At 36.5% G+C, this 15110-nt stretch overlaps 1 protein-coding gene across 1 annotated transcript in view; it reads left to right on the top strand.

Moving 5' to 3' along the window:
* LOC150097074 (uncharacterized) overlaps window positions 1-15110 on the top strand; it is a 376162-nt gene that overhangs the window by 103808 nt on the left and 257244 nt on the right. Inside the window, exon 5 of the mRNA XM_090408120.1 lies at window positions 3437-3535. Coding sequence (XP_090264246.1) covers window positions 3437-3535 — 99 coding nt within the window. The remainder of the gene's footprint in view (window positions 1-3436; window positions 3536-15110) is intronic.

Here is a 15110-nt window from a genome sequence, read left to right as displayed (position 1 = left end):
TTATTTCCAGAATTAAATTGATGTACCATTAGAATCTGATTATTTTTGTCTTAAACACTAGTTATTGTTGTCTCTTGGGCAAAAAGTCACTAATCCAAACTTTTCGCTAATCCGAACAAGCACGGTTTTTATTAGTTCGGATTAGCAAGATACTACTGTATACTTCAATTGTACTCAAATTGGAGATATAAATCTCATTTAAGAGTATAACGGATGATGTTATACTCTTAAATAAATCCAGTACATGTCAGCAGGATTCTCTGAATAAATTGAATAACTGCTTTGATTAATTTGGTATGAAATTCAGTAATGAAATGACAAAGACAATGAAAATAAGCAGAAACATTGAAAACATAAATGTATCCTGAATGGTGAACCTATAGAACCAATAAAACATTTTAACTATTTAGGCACAGTTTTCATGAAGATGATAAATTAAATATGGAAATAGACAACAGAATTAGTAAAGCTGGTATGGTAGGAAGTCAACTGAATAAATTTATATGGAGTAAGAGAGAGAGAGATTATTTAAAACACTAAATTAGTTGTATACAAGACAGTGTTCAAAACAATTTTAATTTATGTATCAGAGAGCTGGGTTAGAAATAAAACTCTTGATCAAAGATTGGAGACCACAGATATGAGCATCCTGAAAAAAGTTAGGGGACTGAACAGGTGACATCAATGGCAGTATCATATTAAAAACAAGGATATTAGGAAAGAACTTGACATTGTTAGCATTCAGGAATGTGTTAGTAGAGCTAATCTCAGGTGGTATGGCAACTTAAACAGAATGGGAGAGGTTCTTTCTTTTAAGGTTACGCAGTGTTCAGCATTCATAGTTAAGAATTTATGGAGACACAACACACATGTTAAAATAATTACTTTACTTAATATTAGGAAAGTAATATTTGACATTTTGACCTCATCATCATCATCAGTAAAATACATATGTATAAGATACAAGTTACATGCCACTGCACTTTACCTGTAGCATGTAATGGTGAGCCCATGGCTATACCTACAAAAAGAAGGTATAGCCATGGGCTCACCACTCCCCCCCCCCCCCCCCAAATAGCTAACTTTTACATGGAAGACTTTGAGCAACGAGCTCTAGATTTGGCCAGCCTAAAGCCCAAAGTCTGGCTCAGATATGTCCATGACATTTCTCCATTTGGCCCCACAGCTGCGAAACATTAAATGCATTCTTTAACCATCTGAACAAACAACACAAACAGATCCAATTCACCCTTGAAATCAAAAACTACTTTCTTCCTTTTCTAGATGCTCGTCTCATGTCCTCCCTCAGGCTGTCTCTCCATCTCAGTCTACTGCAAACCTAGACATGGGCCAGTACATACACAAAAATTCATACCACCACCCAACACAAAATCTAGAAGTCATAAGCACCCTCAAACACATTTGCTCGAATGAAAGCTCTAAATCACGAATTCAAAATCATTAACCATACATTTGTAAAAAATGGCTATAATAAAAAAGCAGTTCATAAGACCCTCCATAAAAATAACACTAAAAACAAAAAAGACTACAAGAATGCCATAACCATAGAGAAAATAAGTTTTATTTTCTCTACTAGAGGTCAGGCTAGATAAAAGATTAATAAGCAGCTTCGATATTCATTTTACCTTTGTGAAGTGTAGTGGCACATAATTTGTATTTTCTTGATGATGACCTCAATAGAGAGGTTGAAATGTAGAATGTTACTTTCCTAATATTAAGTAAAGTAATTATTTTAACACATGTTAAAATAAAAGGGTTATCATTCCTTTGTATAAGTCTCTGATCAGACCACACTTAGATTATTGTTCTCGGATTTGGTCCCTAAGATTTGAAGGGGATAAATTAACTGTGGAAAGGGTACAAAGACAGATGACAAAGATGGTTTCAGGACTGCACAATTTTGGTTATGAGGATCGGCTGAGGGATTGTGGACTGCAGAGTTTGGTGGATAGAAGAAGGAGAGGTGATATGATTGGGACTTTTAAACTGTTGAGAGGTGGTTACAGGGTTGACACTGGGGAGTTCTTTAGCTTGGTTGAACAGCGGGAAGGAGTGATGACAAGAGGCCATCCCTGGAAGTTATGAAAGGAAATGTGAGCAAGAGGGTGAGGAGTGGTTTCTTTGCATGGAGGGCGGTTGAACCGTGGAATGCATTGCCTGATGGAGTGGTGAGAGCGAGAACAGTCAATGAGTTTAAGGAGTGGTATGATAGACTTTGTGTTTCTTAGTGGGGGGGGGGGGACCTCCCCTCGATGAGTCTTGACAGACTTTATGTTCTTAGAAGGACCTCCCACGATAAGGCTTTTGACTCCATGGAGGCCTGAATAATAATAATAATGTGTTGTGTCTCCATAAATGCTTAACCAAGAATGGGTGAGGAAAGGTTAGCAAAACAAATGTTCTTTGTAGGTTGGCAGGTACAAAAGATCTAAATAAATTGATACAGTAAAAAGTGCCTTAAAAGAGAGAAATATAACATTTGATAATATTAGAGCCTTGACAGATAACAGATTAATTTGGAGGAAAGTTGATAAGTAGTTGGTAATGATGTAACTTTTTCATGTGGTACTATCATAACTGGATATCCCCTTAGGATACATGTCAGAAATTTGATGATGTATAAAAAGAAACAGGTTGTATATAGAGGAAGGCAGATCTTTCCATACCTGCAAGATGTCTAAGAAAATACCACATAACTCTACTAATCTCCAAATGCTTGTGATCTTTCAGGATTCTAAGAATATTGTAGATATTCATCTTCTAAACACAGTTAAAACCATAGTGTAGTATTGATTTCTTATTCCATTGAATAATGCACACATAGCTGTTCTTATCCATGTATTGTCTAGTTCCAAACCCGTTCTGATTTACACTTATGTGTAGACCTACATTTCACTGCACAAGTGTTTGAAACAATATTTGACAGAATAGGTTATTCCCAAAGTGGCCTATGTCTGAATATTGCATGTTTGCTTCCGGCCAGCTTGCCTGTTTTGAAGGACAAAAAGCCTGAGTTTCCATGTGATCGTCCACCTTTGTATGAGACAAGCTAACTCACCATTTGATTGAAAATACCCGATTCCTCACATCATAGGCAGGATTGGAACCTGGGTCTTTCCAACTAAAAGGCTCATTTAAACAACTGAGCTATGGAGGCTTCAAAAATTCCAAACAGAACAGCAAATTTCATAAGAATCTGTTCATTTATAGTGATATTTTTATATGCATGCAACCAACCTCTCGTCTATGGGCTCAACATAAAAAAAAAAAAAAAATAGATGGAAAAGTCTCCTTAACATTCATGTGCATTATTGCTACTATTGTTTTAATTGTAAGATTTAGGAATCAGTTTTTATGCTGTATTTATATGCTTTTATGATAAAATTTATTTTCATTTTTTTCTCTCTTTATCTAGAATGACTGCACTGCATTGCAGCATGCTGTTAAACTTCAAAATATTTCCCTATGTGATGTTCTCCTCCAATGTGGTGCTGACATGCATTCGGTGGATAAGGTTAATAACTACTAAAAACACATTTCATTTGTGACATTTTGGAATTAAAGTGCATTTATAAATTTTTAATTATTATACTAATATATAAATAAATATTTATATATTAGTATTTGTTTATATATATACACTACTTGAAAGGCTGTTGGATCTATTGTAAACTAGTACCATGAACATATGCAAGAAAGAAATAACTTCCATTCAATTTCATACCTGTAAATTATAATTTTAGTGAGGAGATGTTATCGTAATAAATGGGAAAAAATTATGTTGAATAAACAATCAGAAAATTTGGATAAAAGGATTTGAGCTGGTCTGTGGATTGATGGTTGTGTGTGTGTGTGGTTGTATATATCATGATTTCTTCACTGATATCCTCATTTACAGATGGAATAAAGATAATGTAGGGGATTTCAGTGTATCAAAACATAGTCCTTTCTTATTTCTTCAAGGAAGGACTCAAGATCAGTTTTCTCCTTTTGGGTTCTTTCACGACCCTATCCTAACATGACTGCATTGTATCCATAGCATCCTCAGTCTCAAAAAAAACTTGTTCGCTTTTGTTCAAAACACAGCCACTCACCTGCACAGCTCTTAACATTTAAATCATTTGTCTTCCTGACTTTGAATACTGTTTTCATGTTTGGGTTAGTACACCAGGATGCTACCTGAGATGGTTAATTCTATCCATTAAGTGGAATGCTCTCCCTTTGAGGGCTTTCCACTTAATGAATAACCCCTCTCTCTCTCTCTCTGCAGACTTATTGCAGTTGCTTTCTCATGGATGCTATGATTATGCATATTTAAAAAAAATGGCTGCTACTCCACACAGTTGGGCACCATCATTCCATCATCAAATTCCTGATATGTTTCCTCAGGGGGTATATGGGATAATTATGATAGTACTACAAGAAAAATTTATACTATTACTAACTTTTGATCAACAATTTTCCTCCAAATTAATCTGTCGAGATTCCAGTATTGTCAGATCTTATATTTCTGTCTTTTAAGGCACTTTTTACTGTATCTGTCCATCTACATCTTGGTCTTCCTCTGGATCTTTTCCCTGCCATCCTGCCAAAGAACAATTGTTTTGCTGATCTTACTTCTCCCATTCTGTTTAAGTGACCATACCACCTGAGATTAGCTCTACTGACACATTCCTGAATGCCAACAATGGCAAGTTCTTTCCTAATATCCTAATTTTTAATGTGATACTGCCATTGATACCATCTGTTCATTCCACTAATCTTTCAACTCTCATCAGAGATCTCCAGTCTTTAATCAAGTGTTGTATTTCTAACCCAGCTCTCAGATGGTTTGAATTTCAGTTGGTTTCAACACCGTCTTGTATAACAAATTTATTGTTTTGACTAATCTCTTTCTTATTCCATATAAATTTATTCTGCTGACTTCCTAACATACTAGCTTTACTAATTCTGTTGTCTATTTCCATATTTAATTTACCATCTTCACTAAAAATTGTGCCTAAATAGCTGAACTGTTTTACTTATTCTGGAAGTTCTCCATTCAGGTTGCAGTTGAGTTCCTTTGATAAATTGGTCTTCAGAACTCATGCAATTTACAGACAAAAATACTAGTGGTGGTGGTAGTAGTGGGCAGTAGATTGCGTTGGTGTAGATGATGGAGACGGAGAGTTGTAGATTGGTGCCCTCCCTTGATTAGTCTTTGGACTCCTTGGAGTTATCACGAAATAGTAATAATAATAATGTGTAATGTAAACAGCTGATGGTCAATATCCATCCACAGTTTTATTACATCAAATAAAGTCTCTTAAAAATCTAATATTGTTTTTTGCACCACTTCTTGTCTTCTTTCAGTCTATTCTGTTCTTTTGAATAGCCTTTCTGATACCTGTTTTATGCAATTTTGCCTAATTTCCTTGGTTGGATGACTTTTTTTTGTAGTTTATATTCCTGTTACTTCTAGTATTCATAATTATGAAATTAATACTTCTTCAGATTAATACAATAAAACACAAATATAAAACAGGTATTAACATGGAGATTTCTAAATAATTTTATAATTACTGTATTTTTGTTGAATGCAATCTACAGCTCTTTAGTAAATATGTTGATGGATACCTTCTTTCTCTCTGATTACTTATCTACATGTAGTGCTGTTGTGTTACAAGTTTTATGATCTTTTATTTGTGAGGTTGATATAAAAATATATATGCAACAGCACCTCATGTAGTGCAGTTAATTCATTCTGAAATTATTCAGTACTAAATGAAACCATACTGATAACTATAACTGTTTAGGTTATATTTGGCCATTCAAACATATAATTAAATTGTAATGTATTGATCTTTAATTGCCCATGATTTATAAACATCTAATACCAACAAGTTTAGCCGGCAGGGCTATCTGGCTTCTTCAGGGATTATAACGGTAAGAGAAAAAAAAAACTCAAAGTGGCTAGTACAGTGGAGTGTTACTCCATTTTCTCTATACTAGCCACTTTGAGTGTTTTCTCTTGCCATTATAAGCCCTGAAGAAGCCGGACAGCCCCTTCGGCAAAACTTGTTGGCATTAGATGTTTATAAATCATGGTCAATTAAAGATCAATATGTTACAGTTTAATTATATTACTATAACTTGTTTCAGTTTAGTGTGTTCCAAAGAGACAGTTACTGTATTGGTGCAAAAAAGAATGTTAGACAGATTCTTAAGAGACATTATTTGATGTAATTAAACAACTTATAACAATTTAGAATTTTAAGCTTCTGATCATTAACCGTTTGTTTCTTAGGTCCACCTCTTCTGCATTTCCTTTCTCACTCATAATTGTGTATAAAAGGGTAATAATAAGTTGCACATGAAGTCTGTCAAGCAGCAGCTGTAATATGAAATTGAAAAAAAAAATTATTCACTATATATATATATATATATATATATATATATATTTATTTATTTTTTTATTTTTTTTTTTTCCAGAAAATATCCATTGTGTGGATTCATACAGTCAGTTATTGTTACTCTCTTATATATCATCTTCATATAGAATATCCAGTTGCACTACTTTTTATTATTATTATTAGTAGTACGGGTATCTCCATGGAGTCAGTAGACTCATCGTGGGAGACCCAAACTAGCAAAACAATATCTGTCATATATCTTCTTGAATTCATTTACAGACGAAGAGCTCACAACTAAGTCAGGCAATGAATTTCACTCATTCACCACCCTCCAGGCAAAAAACCTTGTTCTGACACCTTTGTTAATCACACTCTTCTTTAATTTCCAGAGATGACCTCTTGTTCTTCCATCACTATCACACAGCTGAAACAATTCCCCTGCATCAATCCTATAAAAACCTTTTAGTAATTTGAATGTTTCTATCATATCCCCTCTTCTTCGGCCTATCAACCAATCTCTGCAATCCACAAGCTATCAATCTATCAACGTAGGGAGCATTTTTTATATCACTCACCAACTTGGTCACTCTTCTCTGAACCCTCTCCACAGCCTCCTCATCTCCAAGGAATCCAGGTGACCAGACCTGAGCACAGTAATCCAAATGTGGAAGTATCAATGCTTTATAAAGGGGAATAATAACCTCTTTATCTCTGGATGTCAGTGTGTTTCTCAACAACCAAGTAATCCTATGTGCAATCTTGGACACCTTAGCAATGTGTCCTCTGAACGTCATCTCCCTATCTACCAATACCCCTAAGTCCCTAGCCTCATCAATCTCTTGGAGTACCTTTCCATCGATGTAGTACACAGCTGGTAATCTTTTAATCCCAAAATGCATGACTTTACACTTCTCCACATTGAACTGACATCCATTTTCTTTTGCCCATTTTACCATCTTATTTAAATCCTCCTGCAAACTTTCAACATCAGCTTGATTTTTTATTGCACTACACAACTTTGCATCATCAGCAAACAACTGAATATCTCCCTTTAAGCCGTTTCCTATATCATTTATATACAAATTAAACAACATTGGCCCAAGCACAGAGCTCTGAGGCACACCACTGGTCACCTGCCTCATTCTGGACTCGGCTCCTCCATACACCACCTTATGGTATCTATCCCTGAGCCATTCTCCTATCCATATCACCAATTTAATATCCATTCCCATCTGCTCCAATTTGCGTAACAGTGTTCTATGGGGTATCCTGTCAAAAGCCTTAGCAAAATCCAGAAGTACCACTGTGTAGCCAGTTCCTTTGTCCAACTCAGATGTTATTCTGTTATGAATAGTTAATAGATTGCTAAGGCAGGATCTACCTTTAACAAAACCATGTTGGCCTCTATAGAGTATCATATCCTGATCCACCCATTCTTGAATTTTGTCTTTAACCAACTTTTCCAATACTTTTACCACTACTCCTGAGATGGTGATTGGTCTGTAATTTAATACCGCAGTTTTAGAGCCACCCTTATGCAAAGGAACCACTTTGCCTAACTTCCACTCCCTAGGGACCATACCAGAGTTCAAACTTAAATTAAATATCCAAGTAAGAGGGGTTGACAATTCATTTGCACATTCACGCAACACCCGAGTTGATATTCCATCTAAGCCTACCACAGTGTTTGCATTTAAGTTTTGCAATATATTTAATACCTCTGATTCTTTAGCTTCAATTCTCACATTAGTTATTGCTGTAGGTATAGAGATATCCTCACTTGGGTGATAGACTTTTGAAAAGTGATCACTCAGTAACTCGACTATTACATCTGATTTTGTCACCTCAATACCATCAGCACCCACTAAGGTTATCCTTCCGAAGTCATTCTTCCTCTTACTTGCCACATAGCGGAAGAACTCTTTGGGATTACCCTTGATCTCTTTGGCTAAGGTCTTCTCATAATCTGATTTAGCTTTTCTTACTATGCTGGTAACCTTCCTAGCTTGAGCCTTGTACTGCTCATGGGTGTCCTGATCGCCTTTCTCCTTGTAAATTCTCCATAACATTTTCTTTTTTTGCAGTTCAAGCTTGATACTACTGCTCATCCATCTAATGCCTGCCTTGTTTGACCTTCTGACCATGGGGACACAATCTGATATTGCTTTCCTCAGATACCCGCTGATTTTATCCCAAGCACGGCTAACATCTTTCCCTTGCAATATGTTCTGCCATGGGATGGCTGCAAGCTCACTCCGAAGCTTGTTATAATTGCCTAACCTGTAGTTCCATACATACCCGTTCTTAATAGAAAAATCCACAGATTTTGCAACCTTCCAAGTCAATACCACATGATCGCTTTCACCAACTGGAGGTAACGAGGTCACCTTACTTATGCATATAACCTCTGAACCAATAACCAGGTCCAACACTCTCACACCACGTGTCCCCTTCAGTTATGTGCTGTTTCAAGTAATTATCTCGTAGAAGATGTATGAACTCCATTTCCTTTTTGCTACGTGATATTTCCTCCTTCCAATTGATATCACCATAATTAAAATCCCCCATAATAATCACTAAGCCTTCACTCATTGCACTAAGTTGCTGATGCATGAATTCAATATCTCCCCCCGTACTCCCTGGCCTATAGCAGCATCCAACTGTATATTTGGTTGCGTTGGTCACTATTTCGCACCAGACTGCCTCAAATGAACTCTCATTCACATGTCTATCATCATGATATACTACTTTCTTTGGCTGCAACACATCAGCTATCATCAACAATACTCCTCCTCCTGTTCTATCTTCTCTATCCTCCCTGAAAATACTGTACCCATCACATTCAATTCCAGTGACCACATCTTCTGCTGACAGCCAAGTTTGACTAATGCCTACAACTTTTGGTGAGATTTCACTGACTAATGCCAAAAATTCTTCTCTCTTATTTCGAATGCTTCTAGCATTGGTATACAAAAATTGCAGATTTCCTCTAGATGTTGTACCGGCTTTAGAACTGATATATAAGTAACTAACTACCGTAGTCCTATGCCGATTTTTATCCCCTCTCTTCTGCAATTTATTCTGCCTATAAGGATCAATAAATACACAATCAGTGCTAAAGTTTCTCTCTCTTACACTCAACCTTTTCAATATTAGTTTCCCTGCCCAATAACTTCAACCTGTTCAGAAAACAATAACTTCTTCAATCGCTTATGTCCTTCCATGTTAAGATGCAGTTCATCTCTAGCATACAACTGCCCTTTTCCTTCAAACACACTCCAAACATCAACAAACTCCAGACCTCTTTTTTTGCACATTCTTGCAATCATATCATTCATTATCATTGCTCGTCTACTTAACTCGTAATTGTCAAAACGAGGCAGCACACACACTATCCTCCCATTGACACTTTTCCTCTTCACAATATCTAATAATGTTCTTAAATCTTTTCCTACCCGATTTATACTACCTCTCAGGTCATTCGTACCCACCATAATTATCATCTTGTCTGCTTCATGCCCTCTCTTTATTGCTAAAGCCACTCTTTCTATTGTCCCATCAGCCAAGCACTCCTCATGCATACCACTCTCCATACCCTTAATCATAGAATGACCATATATTTTACCACTCTTAACTTCATTCAAGTCCACACTCATGGACTCATTCTCTACACTATTCAGCATGACTCTCCCAGCTTCATTACTCAACTCTCTATTACTTACCCTCCCACTCTCACTACATCTCATTTCTTCTAGGCCACTTGTGGTTTTATTTTGTTGACTCCCAATCACTCCCATACTATTTATTACTGAATCATTCACCAAAGACTCACCCACATGTAATCCTGTTCTAGTTACTTCAGCTAAAGTAATCTCTATAGTCCTAATTTCTCTGTTTAACACATTAAACTCAGCTTTAACTTCCAGTATCTCCTTACCGATCACTTCCACTTCCTCATGAAGAAGATGAAGGTCATTTTTCATTTTCATAACCTCCCGCCGAAGTTCTTCCGCTACGGTCCCGATGTCAGCTTCCATTCCTAAACGCTCCAGCCTATCCCGACACTTCTCACATACGTCGACATTTTCGTTCTTCTCATTTTGCCAGACCGACCACAGATCCTTCACATTTTTTGGCGCATACATGTAGCAGTTTCCGCAACGCATCCATTGCTAAAAATCTAACACTGAGCCAGCCTTTCGTGTAGTAGTAGAAGTCCTGTGTGCCGCTGACGTACGTTTCTTGTTGGATGCCATCTTTACATGTTGATATAGTGAAACAAACGGCAGTGAAAACACAATATATACAACACAGTTCTAAACAATAATACCACTGAAGGACACTTGTATCTAACCGATGCACAACTGCAGCACAATTTGTGACAAAAAGCCATACTATATTTAACTTTAAAAACACGTTTTCTAGACTAGCTAAACACGACCGCCACATTTACCAAGGACACTAGCACCACGACTAATGCTATTTTGAATAGAGTTTTATGATGACATCTAAAAGTTATATGCAACATATCAGAAGTATCATAGTATTTGGTTTTAAAAAAAAAAAAAAGTGGGGAACATGTAAAATTTAATGTTGACTTGGTACTATTTATTTTCAGTAATAAGTAACCCAGTATATTTTTTATTAAGGACACTAGACTATTTATTATATTATAAAATGTCTAATATATTTTATATATAAATTGAATTTAAATTCAGGATTTAGTATGACTTGAATAGATTTGGCATCAAGAGCCTGGAACAATCACTTATTGGTGTGAGACTTAATATAGACAGTCAGGGGAAACTAGATCATCATGGAAATAATGGTAGAATGTGTGAAAGTTCAGCTATGGTATGCAAACGTGGTAAAGATATGAATGGCATTGAACATGGTTATGCATCTGGCAAAGGGGTGAAAATGTATGCTTTGGGTTCAGACCTTTTGAGTGTGACTGGGGAGAAAAAAAGAGAGTTATACTACAAGGAAAAGCAGATTGCTTATCTAAGTATAAGAAAAGCTAGGTGGTAATTTGTTATGTCTATACACAATGAGGAATATCAGGAACAAAGAGTTGAGTTCATAATAATGTCCCATGTAGCAGTAAGTTTGAGGCTATCTGGTGTGAAGTGAAGACTGTTAGGATGAAATATTTAAATAACTTTCATGGTTTACACAGGTAACAAAAATTATATGGAATTTATTAAAAACTCTAGTATATTTCATCCAACATTACATGGATGAAATATACCGGAGTATATACTCAAAATAATGAGCCAAAAATCATGTATATATTAGCTCATGCCTCAGTTGCAGCTGAAGTATACAATTGTAGTAAGTTGCATGGATAAAAATTATTTAAAAACAAAAAAACTTATGAACAATTAATAGTGATCACTTCCCAAAACTTGGATATTGGCGTACAGTCTGATCAGTTCAGGTTAGGATGATTTTGTAATGTTTCACATGTTTTGAGAAAAGATAATCTGGAATGAAGTTTTGTCTAGTTCCAAAGAACTCTGCACCTGTTAATAGTGAGTGTGAGAAGCAAGACCAGGCTTGTCAGATTCCAAAAATGTAATATAGCCTTGATGTTCTTCAATTGTAATCAAGGCAGAACAGCCAGTCTGTCCAAAATAGGAAAGATGACACATGCAGGATACTTGATAGACACCCATTAAGGAAAGAGGTGGTAATTTGTTCTTTGTTGATGTTAGGAAGACTTCCCAGCTAATTTGGAAAGCATATAGATTGAATTGACAAAGAATCCTTGCTGTTTGTTTTGAGATTCCTTCCAATTACATATTTGGTTTAATCCTTTATCAAAGTGTAAGCAAACAAAGTTTGCGTCTGAAATATTTTCAGGACTGGGGCAACTTGTGGTAAAGGTGGTATAAGTTTGATCACTTGCCTTAGTATCCCATAATACAAGGCACATATCCTTATGGGTATGTATAATGCTATGCATTATGGAAAGGATCACTACCCAGACCATTTTCTACCTTTATCGAGGTCTCGTCAGTGGGAGCTAGATCCAGAGGTGGTGATACTAAGGTGGAAGTAATGCAAAAGTCATACTTCCATAAAACTTCCATCAACTATCTCTAATCCTGAGATTCCTTTTAGGTAGGGTATTGAAATTCTTTTCACATCGGATCATGGTCTGGTAGAAGGATGATAATTATTAATACTTTTTTGAATGGTAGTTTTGTTGTATCCATTACATATCAGATTGTTTTTAATTTTATTCAGTTTATGTCACAAAAGGGGATCAGAAGAGCAGATCATATGAGCTCTATGTACAAGACTGTTGAAAATACCACTTTTTTTGTGATGAATGATGGTCAGAGGATGAGTGAATGTATCTGCCAGTAAAGGATGCCTTCCAATAATCTGAAAATTCAACATAACCTGTAAGATTCAAAATTATTAAGCTATACAGAAAAGAGTAGTTGATTATTGGATTCACATTCAATAGTGAACTTGATACTGAAGTACAAGGAGTTATTTTCTCTAGGGACTGAAGTAATTCTGACTCATTGTGCGACCAGATTGCAAATGTATCATCAACAAAATATAACATATACGAAGCTGAGAGACTATAATGTCAAAGAGTTCTTTTTCTAGATGCTCCATAAAATAATCATAAGGCTGGTGAGACAGGACTACCCATTGCTATTCCTTCTGTTTGTTTGAACAACTTATTATGCCATGTGAAAAGCCTGCATTGATGGTACATTTAAATAAGTTGAAATGTCTTCTAGGAAATCAGATTGTAAAAACTGAAGTCTCTTATCTCTGGCCTCAAGATACTGAGTGGTATTTTGGTGAATAGGAAAACTACATCAAAAGAAACTATAATCTATAATAGGAATTGGAGTGGCACTAGCATCACCATAGCAGTGAATTTGAGCTGTGCAGAAGAAAGTAATTTTTAATCGGTGAACAGTCCTTTTTTTTCCCATTTTTCTACATTTTTGAGTGCTAAATTGTTTCTCCGAATACAAGTGTACTTCAGTAGTTGTTTTTTGGAAGTTAGTTCTAGTCGCGATATAATATATTTTGGTTACCGTCGGAATCGAATGCATAATGGTAGAAGACAAAACGAAGCTAAGTTTTCGTTAATGTATTTAGTTATATTTCATTTTATTTAATTATATTTAGTGTACTTAAATGTTTTGTTATGCTTGTAATTGTTTGTACTTTTTTTTCTAGTTATTTAATGTAATTTATTAATTGAATAATTAACAATTACGCTACTTGCCAGTAAGGAATGATGGCAGATTCAGCTGCAGTTGCAAGTGGCATATCGCCAAGTCCTCCGCCATTTAAGAACTCTAGTATAAGAAATATCATAAGGGACTTTGTGGCATGCAGTACTTGCGGCATGTATGCGTCTCGGGAATTAGATATGTGGCTTGTTAAAGAGAGCGGAGAGCGTATTTGCGTGAAATGCAGGCAGTGGGAGGAAATAAGTGCATTAGAAATATCAGTATCCAACCTTGTTGCTCCAGGAAGGGAATGAATGTAGGAAGACAAGTAGTGTGATAGGAGAGAATGAAAAAAATATATATATGAATGAGAAAATAATAGTTGATAGTGTGGAAGGCATGAGTGACTGTGAAAGTTTAGGAGATGGTTTTGTTTGGGAGAGTGAATTTAGATTAAGAGTGACTGACCTGCAGAGGGAGATAGATGAGCTGAAAGAGGAGGTGGAATGTCTTGTGAATGAGAGCAGAAGTATGAAAGATAAGATTAGGAGAATGGAAGAGATAAATGCAAGCTGAATCAGAGTAGGGGAGAGAGAGAATTTTGGGAGTGTTAGAAGAGGAGAGAAAGGAAACAGTAGAAGAGAGGGAATGAGTGAGAGGTATGGGGGGTGCTAGAAGAGGAGAAAATGGAAACAGTAGAAGAGAGGGAATGAGAGAGAGTATGGGAATGCTAGAAGACGAGAGAATGGAAACAGTAGGAGATATGGAATGAGAGAGGGATATGGAAGTGCTAGGGGTGGAGAAAATGGAAACAGTAGGAGAGAGGGAATGAGAGAGATGTATGGGAGTGCTAGAAGAAGAGAGAATGGAAACAGTAGGGGAGAGAGAGGTATGGGAATGCTAGAAGAGAGAATAGCAGTAGGAGAGGGAATGAGAGAGACCTATGGGAATGAAAGAAGAGGAGAGAATGGAAACAATAGGAGAGAGGGAATGGTAAGAGGTATAATGTATGGTGACTCAATGATCAGTGGTGTTCAAGATAGGATGCGTGAGGAGTGTTTGCCAGGAGCAACAATAGAAAGGGTGGCTATGGCAATTAAGAGAGGTGAAAGGGTGGGTGAGATGATTGTGATGGTAGGAACAAATGACTGAACAAATTACAGAAGAGCAGTAATATTCAATGACATAATAGCTAGAATGTGTGACGAGAGAGGACTGGTATATGTGGATGCTTGGAGTGCATTTGAGGAAAGAGAATTGTATGCAAGAGATTGCTTACATTTGAATGAGGAAGGACGTAGGCATCTGGAGAGATTGCTGTTCTGAACGAGTCAGTGTGTCCCAGGGAAGATGATAGCAGGGGTGGCCTCTTGTGGGAATGGATACTTGGGAGAAGGGAGACGACATCAGGTAACACTGCACCCAGTGGAGTCTAGAGGGGATAATGCTGGGTAGAGGAACACTGGCATTTATGTGCTTTATACTA

Source organism: Typopeltis vanoorti, chromosome 18, assembly GCF_054136105.1.
Source record: "Typopeltis vanoorti isolate ZY-2024b chromosome 18, IOZ_Tvanoo_1.0, whole genome shotgun sequence".
Lineage (NCBI taxonomy): Eukaryota > Metazoa > Arthropoda > Arachnida > Uropygi > Thelyphonidae > Typopeltis > Typopeltis vanoorti.
This window is presented reverse-complemented; position numbering and strand designations above follow the sequence as displayed.